This window comes from Vanellus vanellus (assembly GCF_965231255.1).
Source record: "Vanellus vanellus genome assembly, chromosome: 8".
NCBI lineage: Eukaryota > Metazoa > Chordata > Aves > Charadriiformes > Charadriidae > Vanellus > Vanellus vanellus.
This window is the reverse complement of record NC_138913.1, coordinates 18,364,468-18,383,993: the sequence shown is the minus strand read 5'-3', so window position 1 is coordinate 18,383,993 and position 19,526 is coordinate 18,364,468. Positions and strand designations below refer to the sequence as shown.

The following is a 19,526-nucleotide window of genomic DNA, read 5'->3' as shown; positions in this document are numbered from 1 at the left end:
TTTCCTGTTCCTTTGAGTAAAGAGCTGTGAGAGCCTCCTATCAGTATAAGTTAGTCTGCGCAAAATATTGGTAATAGAACTTGTACTGAAGGATAACAGCATACCTGATGTTGGTCTGTGGTTTCAAATGATAGTTGCCTGTTTTAATAAAAATGGGGGGAAAAGCCTCTTTTATGAGATTCTTATGGTTTTGCATTGCTTCTTACAAGGACGTTTGTGTTGCATCTTTTCCTTGCAAATGCAAATAATACTTCAAAGTCTATTCCCCTTTCTGCTCCTTTATCCTTAGAGCAGGTCTGTCTGTATTTGGTATGTAGTTAGAACAGTTGAGAGCCCCTCTACTCAGTTTCTTTTCTTTATTGTGCTCATGCGCGTACATGCACCAAATCTGCTGAATGACAAAAAGTCTTCAAGGCTAGCGTATGTTTCCTAACAGACATCAGAAGATGAATTTAGTGGTTAGCTTTAATAGCCGTTATAAAACTAACTTGGTGTGTGCGTTTTTAACTATTAGCTTCATGAATATTTTAATTAGAGTTGTATATTTCATTATAGATGCAAATATATTTAGAAAAATAGTCATGCCCCAATAAATCTAGTATTTTTTTTTGTTCTTCTTAACAACTGCTGTCTGTCAGAAATGTCAGAGAGGTAAGAAGTAATAGAAAAAACCCAAGGTGCATGTCTGGAGTCTGTGATTCCTTTTGAGGTTGTAAGCATACGAGCTGCTCTTTGGAAAACAAACGCATGTGTTGGTGTGGCATTGCAGTGTGCCAAATTTTAGCAATTAGATAGGGATATGTAAATCTATTGGTTAAAAAGCTCACTTGAATTACCTGATAAGAACTGTGCACAGTTTTGGGGGTGGAGACTGCTCAGAAAACATATGTTGCCAATATCACTTTTATTTACTGATGCAAGGTCTGCGAGTCTAACTCTCACTGTTTGTTTCTTTATCTGTTCTTTATGGGTTAATAAGCCACTCGTTTTGATTGTTCTTGATTTAATTAGAATGGAGTGAGATTTCTAACATTTCCTGCCTGCGTGCATGTGGATTAGTGCTGTAAGGCAGCTACTGTTACCTTGAAGATTTTTATTTCTCTCCGAGAGGAAAAATAAAATTAAGCAATGTTCTTATTTTCAGGGTTGACCTATGGAATAATGGAAATCTGGTACAAGACATCTTTCTAGGAGAAATTAAAGTTCCTGTGAAGGTGTTAAGAAATGATTCCTTTCAGGCATGGTGAGAAATGGTGGCTCAGAAGTGAATTTGTGTCTATGTTGCAGATCTTCCCTTGCAAAGGATAGATTTTCTTCAACAATCCGTTAAAATATGTCTTCCTGTTATAGTCTAGGTAAAACATCCTGCTCAATAAATTAACCTTGCCGGAGGGTACATTTGGCCCTGCTCTTCCCCCAGTCTGCCCACTCCCACAGAACAGGTCATGCGTTTGAGGGGAGGGTGTGGAGAGTGAAGAAAAGGAAGACGGAGTGTAACTATCTTTCAGTCAGCTTGGTGGATTTTGGTCATCTGTGTATGCTTTTCAGCCGAACCACCAAACCTGGAACTTCTCAGAATTGCATCCCTTGCAATTAAATTCCTAATTCAGACTTCCAGAATGACTGATGAAGAGTTTATGTAAAAATAATCATAGAATCATAGAATGGTTTAGATTGGAAAGGACCTTGAAGATCATTGAGTTCCAACCCCCCTGCCGTGGGCAGGGACACCTCTCACTAGGCCAGGTTGCCCAAGGCCACGTCCAGCCTGGCCTCGAACACCTCAATAACTATCGAGGTGTATTAATTATTAAGTATTGTGCTTTTTTTTGGTGTTTTTGTTTTGTTTTTTTTTTTGTTGTTGTTGTTGTGTGTGTTTTTATTTCCTTAAGGGAAGTTCAAAAAGTATCTTCTGGAACCAACCCAGTGTCATTTTAGGGGAGCAGGCATAGAAGTTTAAAAACTGAAATTGTAAGGTATGAAGGGAATTCAGGAAAGAGAGACCTCTGCTTATAACATTGCAGCAACCTCCCTTCTGAAGCTCTTGCAAGCAGGAGCCAATCTCTAGCGCCTTTACTGTCCCAAATGCTTCGCGTCAGGAAGTGATGCGTACAACAGATGTGAACGCATCAAAGTGTGTAGAATATTCTGCTTGTAGTGCACCTTTCAGTACAGAGAAAAGAGTGGAGGAAGCCTTTGCATGCCCATGTAGAAAACACGTAGGAAGGAAGTGGGTAAATAGGAACTAAATGGAACACAGGTCTTGGCCAGGAACCATTATGGCTCTGCTCTACCCACCCGCTTCAGGCTCCGAGTGTCTTGGACGTGTCAAAGTTGAACTCTGATTCTTAGTCTTAGTGTTTGAATGTGATCCTAAACATGATGAATGTTTGTGTCAGAATTTTCTGGGTTTTGCACACTATATTGCAGGCACAGGCATGTTCTGACAGTGCTCTGAACTGAGCAAAAGCTGTAGGACCATATGAACATAATGACATGCCTTTGTTAACAGCCTGCTAAGAGAAAGGTTATATTAGCATGGACTCATTACCAGTGTATTGCGTTCGTATAGTGTTTTGAAGTCACCTGATTCACGTCCAGTTCACTTGAAGCATCGATTGAGAGACTTGGGTCTGCTTATGTATGGGTATGCTTTGTAGGCACACCTTATATTGAACATCCTCATATCCAAATATGATCTGCTTATCAAAACCAGTTCTGTGATTAAAAATAAATATTTTTTTTCTGCTATTACTAATTTACATAATATGTTTTTGAATACGGCTAAGTACAGCAGATAAAACAGTATCACTAGTACAAAATATTGGGAAAATAAGTCTGAGTCATGCTGTCAAGTAGAGATTCTCCTTGTAAATCAGTTTTACTTTATATTGGCATGCCTTCATGTGCAATGCATCTGACTACTAAAAATGTCTCATCTCCTGATTGTAGAAGGACAAATGTGAATGATTGTAAAAGAATATTTGAAGATACGATTTGAGTTTGTTGGGCTGAATGTTGAAACTATAGTGTTACACTACGTAAAAGCTGTTAACATTTTTGTAGGGCTGCACCTCCTGTTGGAATACAGTTGAACTACAGCAAAAGCCAATGAAGAATTGTTTAATATATTTTGTATTGAGAGCAGGAAAAAAAACACATTTTTTTTTTCCTTTAATCTTACTTGTTTCTCAGGAATGCATCCTGCTAATATTGTGTATTTTTACTGGTTTCAGATTAGACCATTTAAATTCTTGACACTAGCTGTTCCACCTGCAGTGTCCAACACCCTAAATATAACCTACATGTAAAATGAGAGGGTCCCTCATAATTTTTAACTACTCCTGCTATCCCAGTTGAGCTACAAGAAGTATATCCTATTTCACTGTTCAGAAAGATAGGAGAAAATAAATACGTGTTTCATTATGTGCTAACGGTGCATCAAATGCTGCTCCTTTTTTTTTCTTTTGTATCTCGTTTTTTTATGTGAATTTTATCGCCAGTTTTCAGACCCAGTTTATGTATACTGAAATAATTAAATGTGATATTTTGCTTTATTGTAGAATTAGTCAAATGAATGAAATGTGAATCTAATATTTTAGAATTGCCCTGTTGCTTTCAGGTACTTACTTCAACCAAGAGAAAACGGAAACAAGTCTTCTAAAACTGATGATTTGGGATCACTTAGATTAAATATCTGTTATACTGAAGACTGTGTACTTCCATCTGAATACTACACTTCTCTAAGAAATTTGCTGCTAAAATCATCAGATATTCAGGTACTTTTGTCAAAAACATCTTTTAAAACGAAAACTTAGAATTAGTTACGCAATCCGGTATGAGACAATGTGAATTACGCATATCTAGAGAAGTTTTTTATTCCTTTGCATGAATTTACTGCTGTCACAACCAGGTGAGCAACTTGGAGAGCATTTGCTTCTGCTCCAAACTACCAAGATTTTCTTCTTATTTTTGAAGAACTAGCAGAGACAGTTAAATAACCTGTGCTGTGTGACTGGAAGAGATAAAATACTTTCTTGTCATTGGTTGCACTTTGCAACATTGTGTTTTCCCACTGGCTGCTGTTGGCCCCCTGGGTTTAGCGGTTTTCCAGGGACATTGATCCGTTATTGGCACTGAAGGGGCAGATAATCACCTTTACCAAAAATGGTCTTCAGAATTGATTTTAATTCCACTTCTGAATTGCTTCTGTCTTCCCTAGTTATGATAATCGGCATGACTGGATTTCTCACGTGGACATGGTGACAAAGAGGGAAGTGTCATAGATGGTTAGCGTAACCTTGAGACAGGAATGAAATTATAGTAACCAGGCTTTATATTCCTAGGTCTTTTATAGCTTTTCTTCACTTCATTGTTGAAGTGGGGCAGAGAAGAAGAAAGGTAAAGTAGAAGCAGAGTGTGGCTAAAATTTTTGCTAGCCCGTATTCAAATACTGCTTCACTGGGATTCAGGAAGAGATGAGTATGTAGCTAGCAGCAGTCAGCAGCTACTTACTTAAATGAAATAACTTGATCAGGTTTTGTATTAAAATTCCCAACTGTAGAATGGCAACAGACACTTCAGAAGTGTGAGAACTATATTTTAATGTGCTCTGATTATAGTTTTAAAAGTCCAATAAAGATATATGACAAAGTAGAGCAATTGCTTACTGCCTCTTACTTGGACTTGTGATGATGCCATATTCTAACCCTTTAGGGAGAATGAGAAGAGTGAGTAAATGCTGAATTTCATTCTTAAATGTCAAGTGTAGAGTAGATAACAGCAATTTTCAATTAAGTATTTCTGTAGAATGGAAACTTTTAAATTCCATGTTACACAGCTAATGTTGAAACTTTCTGTTAAGAAGCTACTTCTATAGTCTGGTTAGATTTGCTCTGTACTTTGCCAAATACATGAAGAACATTTAACTACTTCACTCATGATTTCATGTTCTGCTTTCTCACAGCCGATTTCTGCATCTGCTGCCTACATACTGAGTGAAGTTTGTCGAGACAAGTGTGATGCTGTTCTGCCTCTTGTACGATTGTTGCTACACCACCATAAGCTAGTTCCATTTGTTGCTGCTGTGGCAGAACTAGATCTGAAGGACACCCAGTATGTATTTCATGTTTAGTGATGTTGTGCCTTTTAAAATTATTCTTAGACTTTCAAAGGGCTTCATAATACAACACTGATAAGTAAGCGTGTCACATTTCTTTCTCTCGTTATGTAAAACTGACTAAATACATGCATCTTTTCACGCTAGTTTATAAAAACATTCATTAAAATCACATTCAAGCTGGGAGTCAGTTATTGATTGATGTGGTAAAATTTTCTTGGAGCTAGTAAACAGCTAAACATAAGCTAGAAGTCTAGAGCTATGTCTAAGAGCGCACAGTTTTTATTTTACAATGTCATAATTTGGCCACCCTTCAAATTTTACTGGTCATTAAATTAGTACTTAACATTTTTAAAATTGCTGAGAATCTTACTGTTTCCTTTAGTATGTAATTTAAATGAGGGGTACTTTTTTTCTGCAAAGCTGCCTTGTAAGTAAGTACGTGTCCTCCTGCATGCTTTGAAAGTAGCAAGCACAGGAGTTTTTCCAAGTAGCAGCGTATGGCCTGTGAATTTGCAGCTTTGTGGTTAGGAGAGAAATGAAGTAGACTTGAGTAAGGGCCACTGAGGTGCCGAGTCACGTCCTGTGGAGATGTGGAAGGGATTTTGTCACCACAGGATGGTTCATTTCAAAGCTGACTTACTCCAGATTTAAATAAGGTGAGACAATTTAACTGTGTAGAAAGAGGTGACTCATGGAAAATAATTTTCTAAACTGCATTTTAGTACACGCATTCCTTTCTGTTATAATTGAACTGTAACAAAGATTAAACTAAATCTCTCAGATTAGAAAGACTTACTTTGCACAGCTAGCTCTCAGTTTTCTTCAACAGCTATAAAGAATAAAAAGCATAACCCTAGTTTAAATATGTTTTGGTTAAAGTATCTGAGTTTGTCAGTGTAGTGTAGCAGTATGCTATTTATTGTAGCTGAAAGATTATTTTTCTTTTTGCTGGGACTACTGCATGTGCAAGCCTTCATTATTTTGGAATTTTCTCCAATTGTTCTTTCTCACATTCAGCACTGGATTATTACGTTGCCTTAAACTTCTTAGGCTCTTCCTTACGGTTTTATTTGTGTTCCTGGTTTTGGTAATAGCTGTAATATTCCTGTCTGTTCTCTTTCTGTTCCTGAGTGCCATTGCAAGCTAGGTATCTAGGTTCTGGAGTTCCTGACTGAAATAGATGAAAAAAATTTTCAAAAAATTAATTATTTAATAGCAAGATAAAGTATTAATTAGATTTTGAACCTGAGCTTCTTGTTTTTTCCCTATTCAAATAAAATCAATTATGTTCTTGCAGAGAAGCAAACACGGTCTTCAGAGGCAACTCATTAGCAACTCGGTGTGTAGATGAAATGATGAAAATAGTGGGGAAGCACTACCTAAAGGTTACTTTGAAACCTGTTATTGATGAGGTAGGTTATCCTACTGAAACTGTTTTCAGGATACTTGGCCTCCTGGGGTATCCTGTCTCTCTGATACGTTCTTACAGCTCCCTGTGTGGTAGTAGTCACTCAGGTTGGGGGAATTGTGGAGGAAAGTTAAATTGAGCAATAATTTAAGTTTAGTGGGAGAAACTGCTTTTTGTTATTTATGTTCCGGATGCTTGAAAATAAGCAAATAAGTTGCTCCAGCCTCTAACACATTGCAGAATTTACCCACATGATGCTTTATGTCATTGATCCATGTAAAAAAGCACACGCAAAATTGAGGATGGTTATTGCATGCTGTTATGGATAGTTAGAACCTATTTAGAATTTTACCCTTAAATGCAGGACAGAATCTGGTTTTAAATAGGTGCATTTCCATGCTTTCTGTCTGAAAAATTGAATTCCTATAGTTTTGCTTGTTTGTTTCAGATATGCGAGTCTCTTAAACCCTGTGAAATAGATCCCATCAAATTAAGAGAAGGGGATAATGTAGAAATTAATATGGTGAGTTTCCTAATCTGTTTTTCCTAATTTAAACTTTCTCAAAATCTGATTTAAAAAAAACAAAACAAAACAAAAAAAAACAACAACAACAAAAAAAAACACTTTAAAAAGCAGCTCTGTGTAATGGAAAAATGCATAAGTTATGGTAGCAGTACAATTCTCTTATTCCAGAGTAAACAAAGGAAAAGTTGTATTTTCTTAGCCTCGTTTATGAAAACAGCAAAGGAAAAGTCCAAACAAAAATGAGATGGGGAGGAGAAATTAAACAGAGGATTACAGTCTGCCTTACCAATTGGTTGGGTGTTGTCATTCATGATGTTCTGTACTCAGCATCTAGATGATGAAGTACCTAATTAGGCATGCTTTAACACTTTTCATTAAAGTTTTGCCTGATGCTTGCCTGTTACCAGAGAATGACACTGAAGGCAATAGTTGCTGCAACAAACTAACTTAACAGTCACTATGTATGCATGGGAAGCGCTCCTTCCTTGTAACATGTCAAATTACAAAACCGTGTTTTGATATAGTTGTATATTGGCAGACACTGCTTATGTACTTTCTTGCAGGTGAGTATCATTAACTATCTTTTAACACTAGTAATCCCATATAAATATTATGGGGCTTTTTAAACACGCACTGTGCTAAAATATATAATTGAATAGTCAGGCAGTGTTTTGAAAACAGGAATTGTAGTGCTATGTTTGTGTTCAAGAAAAATCATACAAATGCAGATGCTAATGGTCTGAAAAAAATACCTTTTTTCATAATTGCAGGAAAATCTACGCTATTATGTAGACAAAGTATTCCGTGAAATTGTGCGGTCGAGTATAAGTTGTCCTACCCTAATGTGTGATGTTTTTTATTCTTTGAGGCATCTGGCTGCCAAAAGATTTCCAAGTAAGTGTTCTCTAAAAACTTTTGAAAATGTTGTTTGGAGTGAAATACCGAACTTCTGCAGTTACTTTATGGGGATTGTTAAAATTCTTGCCTTGTCCAAAGCTGTGCCCTGAACTTCTTGCTTTGGCAATCAGGCATTTGGTTTTCTGTCAGTCTGTAACTTACAGTAAAGCCTTGTGGGCAATCAGCAAGAATTTTGTATTTTCTGATACAAAAATGTAGCAGGTCAGAAACAGCGCCAGACAGCAGCAAGTAAGAAGTCACCAACAAAAGAATGAGGCAATAGAAGAAAAGCAAAGTAATACAGGCAGTGATTTAGTTGAAAGATATGTAAAATTGGGAAGAGCTGATCTGTTTGTTGCTTCTAAAGAAGCAAGATGTGAATTTGAAAATAAATTTGGTATTTACATCTTAACTACACGAACTGCAACTATGTTAACTATGAGTAGCACATTCACAACTTACATGAAGTTTGCTTTACTACTTACAGGTAGTTTTGAGGAGAGTGGATGATGTAAAATATTTACTGCATTTATAATGGGACTGATATTAGAACAGTTTTATTTTTTTCAGATGAATTTTAATATTGGAATAATGTGGTAGGCCTGAAATACTCTTATACTTCAGTCAATTAAAATCTGTAATGTTATATAATAAGCTACAAATGGATAAATTCCTCTAGTTAAGACAGTCCTTTCAGAATAGCTAACTTCCTTGACAGATCAGATTGAAGCGGTGATTAGAGTAAGAATGTGATCCCACTATATTTCCCAGTATACCCAAAATAGTAAATGAGAAAATCCTGATTTAAAGCATCAAAATTATATAACACCGTGGTTTTATGATGCCACTCAGAAGTTAAATTTGTTCATACGTGTTGACTGCATTAATGCATTTGAGTTGATCAGTGATTAGTTTTACTGGTGAATAAACCCGATAGCCCTAGTGTTTAAAGACAACTGCTACAGTATTTTCTGTTTTGGTTCCGCGTGCATACAGCCATACCTAATCAATGTTGTTTATGTAAATGCCTGCAATAATCTCATCGTCCTGGTAGTGGAGCTGATGAGCCAGTTTTATGAGAACAGAACTTCTTTTCAGAGAAATAAACCCTCCATTATAAGCAGAACATTTCCTACCATGATCACCTTACTCATTTCATGCACTTCATTGATTTTTCTATTCTGTTTTAGAATATAAATGTCTCCTCTGATGTTATCTTCTTAAAGATTTTTATGTTGACTGTCTTCATTATTTCCTATTAAGTTTAGTGCATGTTACATTTCATGGTTTTTCTCTGCAGATGACCCTCATGTACAGTATTCTGCAGTGAGCAGCTTTGTGTTTCTTCGTTTCTTTGCTGTAGCCGTAGTCTCACCTCATACTTTTCATTTACGACCTCACCATCCAGTAAGTTTTGTGAAGATTTGTTCTGTTTTATTTGTAACTGTCAGATCTGTTTATTTGGGAAGGCATATGTTAACTTTCAAGTGGGTCTGTAACTGGGAAATAAGATTACTAAACGTCTCTAGATTGAGTTTTCAATTTTATACCTCACTGAAGGGACTAAGATATTTGCAGTTCTTTTAAGCATCAGATTTCTCGGTCTTTATGAGGTGTTCTCAAGTGATATAGAGGAGCTATTGATATGAAGGATGCTCTGCCTTTTTTGGGGAATGTGCTGCTTTGTTAGAATAGCAACGTGACTGAGGGTTCTTTAAGGTACATGCCTAAACTGCATTGGTTCCTTCCACTGTGGAAGTTGAATATCCAGATGTCCTTTTCGCATTTAAAAAAAAAAATTTTCATTTGTGTCTTAAACAGAGGTTGTAGAGTTATCCATTCGTTGGTCTGTGTATTTATTCTGAACTCCCTTAGTTGCAGTGGGTTGCTAAATCTTCCCTTTTCAGTTTTCAAATTGTCAATTAGACCTTCTGTTTGGAGAAGAGAAGGCTCTGGGGAGACCTTATAGCAGCCTTCCAGTACCTAAATGGGGGCTACAAGAAAGCCGGAGAGGGACTTTTTACAAGGGCATGTAGTGGTAGGACAAAGGGTAATGGCTTTAAACTAAAAGAGGGGAGATTTAGACTATACATAAGGAAGAAATTCTTCACTATTTGTGAAGTTGCCCAGGGAAGTTCTTCCTTAGAACACAGGAAGTTCCGTTCAAATGCACGGAAACAGTTCTTTACGGTGAGGGTGACAGAGCACTGGCACAGGCTGCCCAGGGAGGTTGTGGAGTCCCCTTCCCTGGAGATTTTCAAGACCCGCCTGGATGCAGTCCTGAGTAATGTGCTCTGGGCAATCCTGCTTTAGCAGGAGAGTTGGACTAGATGATCTCTAGAGGTCCCTTCCAACTCTGGTGATTCTGTGATTCTGTGAAGTTGTAGAAGCTCCATCCCTGGAGGTGTTCAAGGCCAGGTTGGATGGGGCTTTGAGCAACCTGGTCTAGTGGAAGGTGTCTCTTGCCCAGGGCTGGGGGGTTGGAACTAGATCATCTTTAAGGTCCCTTCCAACGCAAACCTTTCTGTGATTCAATGATATGCTTAAAAAAAAAAATCTTCAAAGAAAGGAATATGGAGATAAGAAAAAACAATACTGTGTTATTTTCACATAAAACACAGAATACGTATGAAATCCTCTGCTCTAGAGGTTATCTTTATTAGCTTATTTTATCTACTTGTGTTGTGCTTTCAAAAGAAAAAAATCTACTTACTCAAATTCATTCCTTTGACATTATCCGGTTTGAGTAAAAGTATTACAGGATTTTATCACCTGCTAGTTAAATGTTTTAAAGGGAACAGTAAGGCGTCTTTCTGTGGCTCTAATTCTTTACTAAAACACAAGCAGTGAGGTAGCAAACAAATTGGGCAAAAGCTTTAAAGGCAAAGTTTTAAGTTCACTTTGTATTACAAAAATTTCTACCATTTGTCAACCAATAGTTCATTATGTTTAGGGTTAAATTTTGAATAGTTTAGAAGCATTAGATGTGTAGTAACAATTGGAGGACAAACCTTATGAGGAACGACTGAGGGATCTGGGGTTGTTTAGCCTGGAGAAGAGGAGGCTGAGGGGAGACCTTATCACCCTCTACAACTACCTGAAAGGAGGTTTTAGAGAGATGGGAGCTGACCTCTTCTCCCTGGCGATAAGTGATAGGACAAGAGGAAATGGGTTCAAGTTATGTCAGGGCAGGTTTAGATTAGATGTTAGAAAGCATTTTTTCACTGAAAGAGTTATTAAACATTGGAATAAGCTGCCCAGAGAGGTGGTGGATTCACCATCCCTGGAGGTGTTTAAGAAAAGGGTAGATGAGGTGCTTAGGGACATGGTTTAGGAGTGGTGGTGTTTTTATCAGGGTGGGTTAATGGTTGGACTTGATGATCTTAAAGGTCCCTTCCAACCTCACTGATTCTATGATTCTATGAATTACAGGATTTGAGGGTTTTGAGATGTTTCATAGGTAAAAATATTTTTCCAAGTACTAATACTAAATTTGAGTGGTAGTGAGTAAAATATTAAACACTGTGCAGTAGCTTATAAAATATACATATATTCACAAAGCACAAGTACTAATAAAGGATAGTACTGCATATGCATTTATTCTCTTTGGGCAAAGAAGAAAAGGAATGAAGATGTGTCAGATTTACTATATTGTGTAATATAATAATTTTTGTGACATTTTCACTTTTAAATAAAGGCTTTACCTGGAATTGTGAAAAAAATAGTGACTTCTGAATTTTGTTTATTTTAGGATGCACAGACTTCTAGAACATTAACTCTTATATCAAAAGCCATCCAGACTTTGGGCAGTTGGGGAAGTTTGACCAAAAGCAAACTTGTAAGGCTACTAAAAATTCTTTCTCATTTCATAGACACCATTCTTTGAAAATTTATTTATGTCAATATACCTTTTCTTTCAGTCAAGTTTCAAGGAGACATTTATGTGTGAGTTTTTCAAAACATTTCAAGAAGAAAAATTTACTGAATCTGTTAAAAAGGTACCTTTCAATTAGATTTTTTTTTTAATGGTTGATGTATTTGGTCAGTTTAATTATTAGAAAGTTGTGGTGTTCAGTTTTCTAATAGAGAGAAAAAGAAAAATTGCGGTCCATTTCAGACATTCTTTTTTAAAAAGCCCAACAAAATCCACACAGTCGAATACACAAGAGTTATACATAGTGGACTAAGCTAATTTAGTTTAAAAAAGTAGTAGCATGACTTTTTTGAAACAGACTTGATTAGATCTGCTGTTTAGGAACCAGTTAAAGAAATCTTGTGTGGCTTATGGGCATGCCATGTATATTCTCAAAATAGCTTTGGGTTGTTCTGTGTTTCTGAATCGTATATATTCCCAGTGTATTTTTCCTTAAGTTCCTAGATGATGTTTCCTCTACTGAAAGTAAAGAGCCCAGTGGTCTGAGTGAGCCTGTACATCTAAAAGAAGGGTAAATACATCTTGAATCTACATTGTGTTAAACAGAATTGACATTACCATTTTCTTTATTAATGGCAATGTCGGATTAATGCTCATTAAAATGTTTGATATGCTGTAGAAATTGATATTTGTAATTTGTGATAATTCTGTTAGTTTGCAGAATTAGTTTAAACTAACAGCTGTAAACTTTCGTAACTCATCTTTGAAATAGTCCAAAAAAATAGTTAAAAGCAGCTTAAAACCTATTAAAGCCTGTCTGCATTTCTGTTACAATTCAGTAATGTGTGCTTTGTGATGGCTTATTCAGGATTGTGAAAGTGTATTTTAAAAGAATGTATTAATTTAATTTAGAATTAATTTGCATGCGGTTTATGCCCAGTCAGCTAAATGTTCTGCCTTTAAAGTAGGGGGAGAAATTATCCTGTAATTGGAATACTTAACAGTAAACGTTAGAATGCTTTTAAAAAAAATTGAGGTGAAAATCACTGTTTCTAAGAAATTAACTGTCTTTTTTTGATGTTGATCAAGAATAGCTGATTAATAAATTCAGATAACATTTATGGGGAACAATATTTGTATCTACCTGAGAAGGAGATTCATAGCAAGTAAAGATTCTTTTGTGAAACAAGCATCCAAAATTCAGACAAGGAAGAAATGTACCTCTTACTAAAATTATTGTTACCTACTATGAAAGGAAGAAACGAAGGAGACAATTGTAGTGGATCCACACTTAGTTATAGCAATTTGGAAGCTAATCTGTATTATAAATTTATGGCTGTTGCTCAGGAAAAAAAAAGTTATCAGTGAGTGCACTTAAAGGGTACTGAATACAGTTTGTGTCTACCCTTGCTATTGAGTTGTGTTCAGCATTTCATTTATATTTGGCTTCTGATCCAGATAAAGCCAAGTACATTCACATGTAGAAAGTAGCAGGAAATAGAGAATCTTGTAGTTGGATACACCTTACTCTCTTTGGGAAAAATAGGAGTTCTGGATCTGAGTAAGTACCCTCTCCAAATTTACTGCTACAAACAAGAGTCTGGATTGCGTATTTTTCAAACTCCTTCCGTGTTTATGGAACCCTGTACATCTATACATGATCCACCATATGGGGAGGTAATCTTGAAGATCTGTTTTGAACTAGTAGATTTTTATTTTTTTTTGTAATCTACAGTGGAATAGATTTTTATCTTGCTCCATGATGAACAGTAATGTGCTATCTCAATAAATGGTTTTAAAAGCTCTCCAGAAGACTAACAGTTGCATTTCATTTCATTCTGTCTTTACAGAGAAATGTACAAAAGAGCTCAGGGAAGGACTCGGATTGGTAAAAAGAATTTCAAGAAGCGGTGGTTCTGTCTAACAAGTAGAGAATTCACCTACCACAAACAGCAAGGTAAATTGTTTCTTTTACAATTATTTTTCTTTTCTCAATATTTTCTGAGTGTCTGCATCTGATTTATGCTTTTTAAAATGCATCATTTTTTTCTTTTCTTAAAGTACATATGATATGTTTTAATTACCTTTGCCCTGCATTTTCTCAATAATAAAAATGCACGTTTTGAGAACTTATAAACAGTTTTTCAAAAATCGCTTCACTCATCTGTTTACAATTTTTTACAGATAAAGAACCAATTTTCACTATTCCAATCAAAAACATCCTTGCAGTGGAGAAACTTGATGAGAGCTCCTTCAACAAGAAAAATGTGAGTCAAAAGATAGTTTATATGTAATTCATGATGTGTTCTTTAAATAAAAGATTATAAGTAGCTTGTAGAGTTACTGAAACCCTATTACTAAACACTTCAGAAAAAAATCTTTTTGTGATCAGGAATAAAAAGCTGTAGGCAGCTTTTCCAAGTACTCTGAACATGGAACTTAACCTGGAGATTTGGATGTCTGCACCAATTTTTCTGACTGATTTTGTGACTTCTGCCCCCCTCTCCAAATTTCTGGAATGAAGGTTAAAGCTATTATGAACTTATTACAAAGCACTTTTCTGTAAGGTATTAGTAGTATGTATTATATTATGTTCTACTAGAATATTACCAAATATTACCATTGTAATATTACCAAACTTCTATTTATTCCTTTTGATGAGAACTTCGTACAATACCTTCATCGGCTGAGACAGTTGCTGGTGCTCACAGCCTCATTCTGGACCTGTAACACATAAGTATTTCTGTGTTATTCCAACCAAAAATTCTGAGGCAGTGATGCAAGTATAGCTGTTACTTAGTCTGAGGATAGCTAAAGGAGAGACTTCTGGGAATCTTTTGTTACTCACAGGTTATGAAACATGAAGTCTGAGGTCACATTTAAGGATATGTGAATGAAGAGGACAGTAAATATTCTAATCCTTCAAGAATTCTATTTTGGATGAGGAAATGGTGTAGCTGGAACATAGGGGGCTGTTTTGTTGTTTGTTGTTGGGTTGTTTTTTTTTTTTCTTCTAAATAAGGCTGTGTAGTAAAATGAAAGAGGCGAAAAGTCTTCTTGACTCACTTTCCGTCTTAATTTGGCTTTGTTGAATTGCCTGAGCTTGAAATCTATTTTGACATATTTCAAAGTTGCTCAATAACTGGATGTTGTTTTTTTTTACTGAGCAGAATAATGTTGTGTTCCTTCTACAGATGTTTCAAGTACTACATGGAGAAAAGCCACTCTATATCCAAGCAAATAACTGTGTAGAAGCTAGTGAGTGGATAGAAGCTCTTTGCCGGGTAACGAGATGCAACCAGAAGAGGCTTAGTTTTTACCATCCTTCTGCTTTTCTGAATGGGAACTGGCTTTGCTGCAAGGCTACAATAGAGAACACAGTAGGCTGTGCTCGTTGCACTGCGTAAGTTGCTTCTCAAATGAAAATACATGTGTTTTGTAGGACAAATAATGTATGATTCACTATACAACTTGAAAAACTGAAAGCAAGGTTTTCCCCGTCTACTTTAGCAAGTTACGCTACTAAAAACATGCCTTACTGATAAGGCCTGAAGTACTGGGTTTTACTAAGTTTATCGCTTCGTCAGCCAGCATATGAAGTTAAGGTAACCAATTCAGTATGTAAATCAGAAATATTGAATGGTTGATTTCTTTCCACACAGAATAATAGATTTAGTAGCTCAAGTTTATTCAGATACCAAGCTGAATGCAGAAATGTGACACACCTAGGTCATCTATATGAAATAATTGAAATACCTTGCTGCAGAGGGCTCAGCCTGGAAGTCTGTCTCTTCCCCTAATGACATTGGCTTGTTTTATATCGTCACTTTTTTATTTTAATCTCACATATCTTGAAGCACAGTGTGCTAAGAAAATCAGCTAAATAATATTGGGTGTAAATTCTGGCAAATCATTTTGATTTTGTAGGTATGTCAGGAAACTGAATAATGTTTTGTAATGCATTAATGCCCTTCTTTAAGCTGCTGATTTTTGAAAACAAACAAATGATCTGATCTTTTTGGAAAATAAATTTATCCTTACCTGAATAGGTTGCATAAATTATAGACTAAAGATCTTGGTCAGTCTTCTAAAATTCAGTGTAAGTCCTACAAGATAACTTTCTGAAAATATATATACTTTTTCCAGGTTACTCAGTTCATTCCATCTATTGGGTTTCTCAACAGTTCAGAAGACTCCCATTACGAAATAACTCTGTTGGTTTTGTCTTTCTAGTTTTTTCAATTGTTCTGTTTTAGGGATGTATCTTGTCCTTCTGTTTTGGTTGCCTTCAAGCCCATTTTAAAAGAAGTGTTTAATTGTCATTTAATAACAATTAACCTTACTATAATATTTTTGAAATATTTTTTCTTGACACTGAATAATAAATTCTATTGGAAAAAAGCTACTTTTCATATTGCCCTCAAAACTGTATGTGCCTGTTCCTGTAGAGCACTTGCATTGATGGCTAAGTTTTGTGTAGCAATTGTAAAGCTTTCTGTGAGTGACAGATATATCAAAAGGCTAAGTATATTGAAACAGAATCAGTTTTCACTCGCTTTCAGACCTTTCAAGAACGATTCTTATATGGACTACCCGTCTCTTTTCACCTTTTAGAGATGTTCCTGCTGATACTCAAATTGAGATTGATGGAGATAGAGAGACAGAAAGAATTTACTCACTTTTCACTATCAACATGTCTAAACTACAGAAGTTGGAAGGTACTCAAATAATAATTCAGAAGAATTATACTGATATCATTATTCAGCTCTAATTCTTTAGGCCTGTAACATCAGTTTGATGTCTTAACAATTTACCTGAAATTAATAGACAGTAGAGAGACAGATTATATTTTTGTCCGCTTAGTGTTCTGGTATTAGACATTCTTCGGTCATTTCTTTACAGTAGACATCAGGCACGCACATTGTTCTAGTTGAATTTGTATGTATGAAACAGCTTTAATAGTCTAAACAGAGAGACTACAACTATAGCCAGTTGCTCTTCTGTCTTTGCTCTCCTTTTCCTATGGAGTGAATTCTGTTGAACACGGTTGAGCTGCAAGAAAGCATTGGTCTTCTGTTAATGTGAACAGGAGAGAGCTGGATACTCAAGATGCTGAACACAGCCAGCAAAGAATAAGCCACAGAACTGTAAACACAACTAGTTGATACTGTCTCCTGCTTTTGTCTTAACCCATTTCATGTATAAGCTACAGTAACTTTACACTTCATAATTTCAGAATCGCCATTTATGTAAGAGTTAGAGCTGTTTGTTAATTATCAAAATTCTAATTGGGATAATTGTGGTCATTTTTGTAGAGGCATGTGGAAGTATAGCAGTCTATCAAGGTCCACGGAAGGAACCAGATGATTATTCTAACTTCACAATTGAAGATTCTGTAGCAACCTTTCATACACTTAAACAGATAATAGATGTCGTAGAAAAGCTGAATGAATCACATGAAAAATACCGAAAGAAGAGATCATCTAGTGCTAAATATGGTAGTGAGTAAGTATCTTATGTAATTTTGACTTAAAGTAGATGTGTATTTTTTTAAAAAAATAAATCACAGAACAAGGCCAGGCTTGTTTAGGTAAAGATAATTGAGCTAAAGGTAGATTTAGACAACACAAAGACATGGAAAATAAGGTATATGATTGTAGTAATGCAGCTTTTTATCAGTTGTTGAAAGATAGAAGTTCCTCTGGTGTGGAACATTTGTGTGTCTGTTGAGATTCCCATTGCGAGTGCAATGACTGTTGTTTCCTTGCAAGTTAACATCTGAAGTGCACAGAAAATTTATCCCTGTCTGCTTACCTTCTAATTTTTTTGTTGAAATTTCATATTTCAGTTAAATAATTAAAATATCAAGTTATGTAAAACTGTAAAGATTCCACTGCCGAAATGTATCTCTCATGCAGTATATTTACTGTTTGTAACTTACTCACCATACTTGCCAATGATAAATACTATTTCTGGTGAAGATAAAAAAACCAACCAAACAAACAAACTTTTCTTTGGAGTACATTGTTGTTCCAAAGCAGGTTTTTTCGATTCTCCTCAATCCTGGTTGATACCTATGGAACACCACTGCAGGTTTTCTGACTACTTCTTTGCATCTATAAGGCTTGATTCACCAGAAAAAAAGAATGTTCAAACCACAATTTGGTTTGCCTACTTTAGTATTTGACCCAAGTTGTTTAGAAAAATTGACTTTGACTTTGAGGTCTCACAGGAAAGTGTGTGTGAGGTATTCCACAATATCATGATCATGAAATTTCACAAGTAGTGGTAGAAATTAGTCAAAAAAATACAGGTTTGCTTAATAAATTAAAATGTTACGATGAGAACGAGAAAGCAAATGTTAACCTTAAAAATATTTACATATAATATTTTATTTTTTCCAGAGAAAATCCAATTGTTGGAAAAGTTTCCTAATCAAAACAAACTGTGGCACACTTGGATGAAAAAAGAAACTGGAAATGTTCTTGAGTGTTTGGGGTTTTTCGTTTTGTTTTTGTTTTTTTAAATTCATTATATGCATTTTTACAAAGTATTTAAGAATGAGCATAACTGCTAGTTGTGTTGACAATCTATTTAATATTTAATGGAAAAATATCTACTTGGAAATCTGGTCTTAAGGTTTATTCTCATTTTACTGAAGAACTTGAAGTTCCAGGTTCTTGAAGTAATAGATGTGAATAAATCTAATGTTGTTTTGCCATTGATGTCTTATTAGAAAGAACTTTCTAAACAAATAAGCTTTTTAATGGAGGAAAATCCACACAACATTTGTTGGTTGGATTACATCTCTCAATACTTACACTGCAAACTTGCGTGAGTTTACCGTGAGTGCCTGCCCTGCTGATAAGGATCGTGGAATAGAAACCCCAAGGTACTATGACATGGAAACATCCGAAACTTCACACTCAATTCATTTGACTTTTTTCCTTGTATTAGGCGTTGTCAGGACTTGATTTATCTACAGCTGAAGTCTTACAAAATCTTGCAGTATGCTGCAAATAATCTGGACAGTGTTAGTTATGTTTTTAAATGCTAAAGAAGACGAAATCAGGGAACTTATGTTGTACCTCTTGTTTACATTTGGGGTGAGTAGTATTTGGAATGACATTAGACCACTATCTATTTTCTTTAGGATTTTTAAGGTACATATTTTTTCTTAATCTAAAAAGAAATGCAGGGTAGCAACATTCTTTTTAAATAAGTTTGCCTACAGATAGAAAAATTTAAATGTGAACAGATTGTGGTTAAGTACTGATCAACTTACATCATCCCATGTATGATTATTTTTTTTTATAAAAAGTTATAACTAGGTCCAGCTCACCTTTTGACTACAAATCTAATAAATAATCTCTATTATAATCACTCAAAGCACTTTAGATATCTGGACTATCCCAGATTATTTTTAGATACTTTGTAGTATCTGCTTGTTATGATCAGTTGAATGATCAACATTGTTTTGTCTTTAAGCAATGCTTCAGTGAGTGTTTTTGTATCTTTAGTTATATGAATTCCTATTTGCCACTTAACACAATTTTAAACTGGCATTCTTCTTTAATTTTTGCTCACTTCATCTGAGAAGTTAGGTTTATGCTGAAAGAACATATATGTATATAACCAGGAAGAAGCAAAGGTATTACTGTGGCAACTTTGCTTCATCAGTATTAAATACAATGGTACT

At 35.5% G+C, this 19,526-nt stretch overlaps 1 protein-coding gene across 1 annotated transcript in view; it reads left to right on the top strand.

Moving 5' to 3' along the window:
* The window catches only part of RASA2 (RAS p21 protein activator 2), a gene marked incomplete at its 5' end in the record, with an annotated part of 70,479 nt that extends 52,121 nt beyond the window's left edge, over nucleotides 1–18,358 (top strand). The window contains 16 exon segments of the mRNA XM_082487230.1: nucleotides 1,145–1,243; nucleotides 3,623–3,779; nucleotides 4,967–5,115; nucleotides 6,420–6,534; nucleotides 6,961–7,053; nucleotides 7,827–7,950; nucleotides 9,254–9,360; nucleotides 11,705–11,791; nucleotides 11,874–11,951; nucleotides 12,325–12,398; nucleotides 13,678–13,784; nucleotides 14,012–14,094; nucleotides 15,022–15,230; nucleotides 16,442–16,545; nucleotides 17,143–17,332; nucleotides 18,232–18,358. Of these exon segments, the coding sequence (XP_082343356.1) occupies nucleotides 1,145–1,243; nucleotides 3,623–3,779; nucleotides 4,967–5,115; nucleotides 6,420–6,534; nucleotides 6,961–7,053; nucleotides 7,827–7,950; nucleotides 9,254–9,360; nucleotides 11,705–11,791; nucleotides 11,874–11,951; nucleotides 12,325–12,398; nucleotides 13,678–13,784; nucleotides 14,012–14,094; nucleotides 15,022–15,230; nucleotides 16,442–16,545; nucleotides 17,143–17,332; nucleotides 18,232–18,262 (1,807 nt within the window). The 3' untranslated portion in view covers nucleotides 18,263–18,358.
* Nucleotides 18,359–19,526: the final 1,168 nt, after the last annotated feature.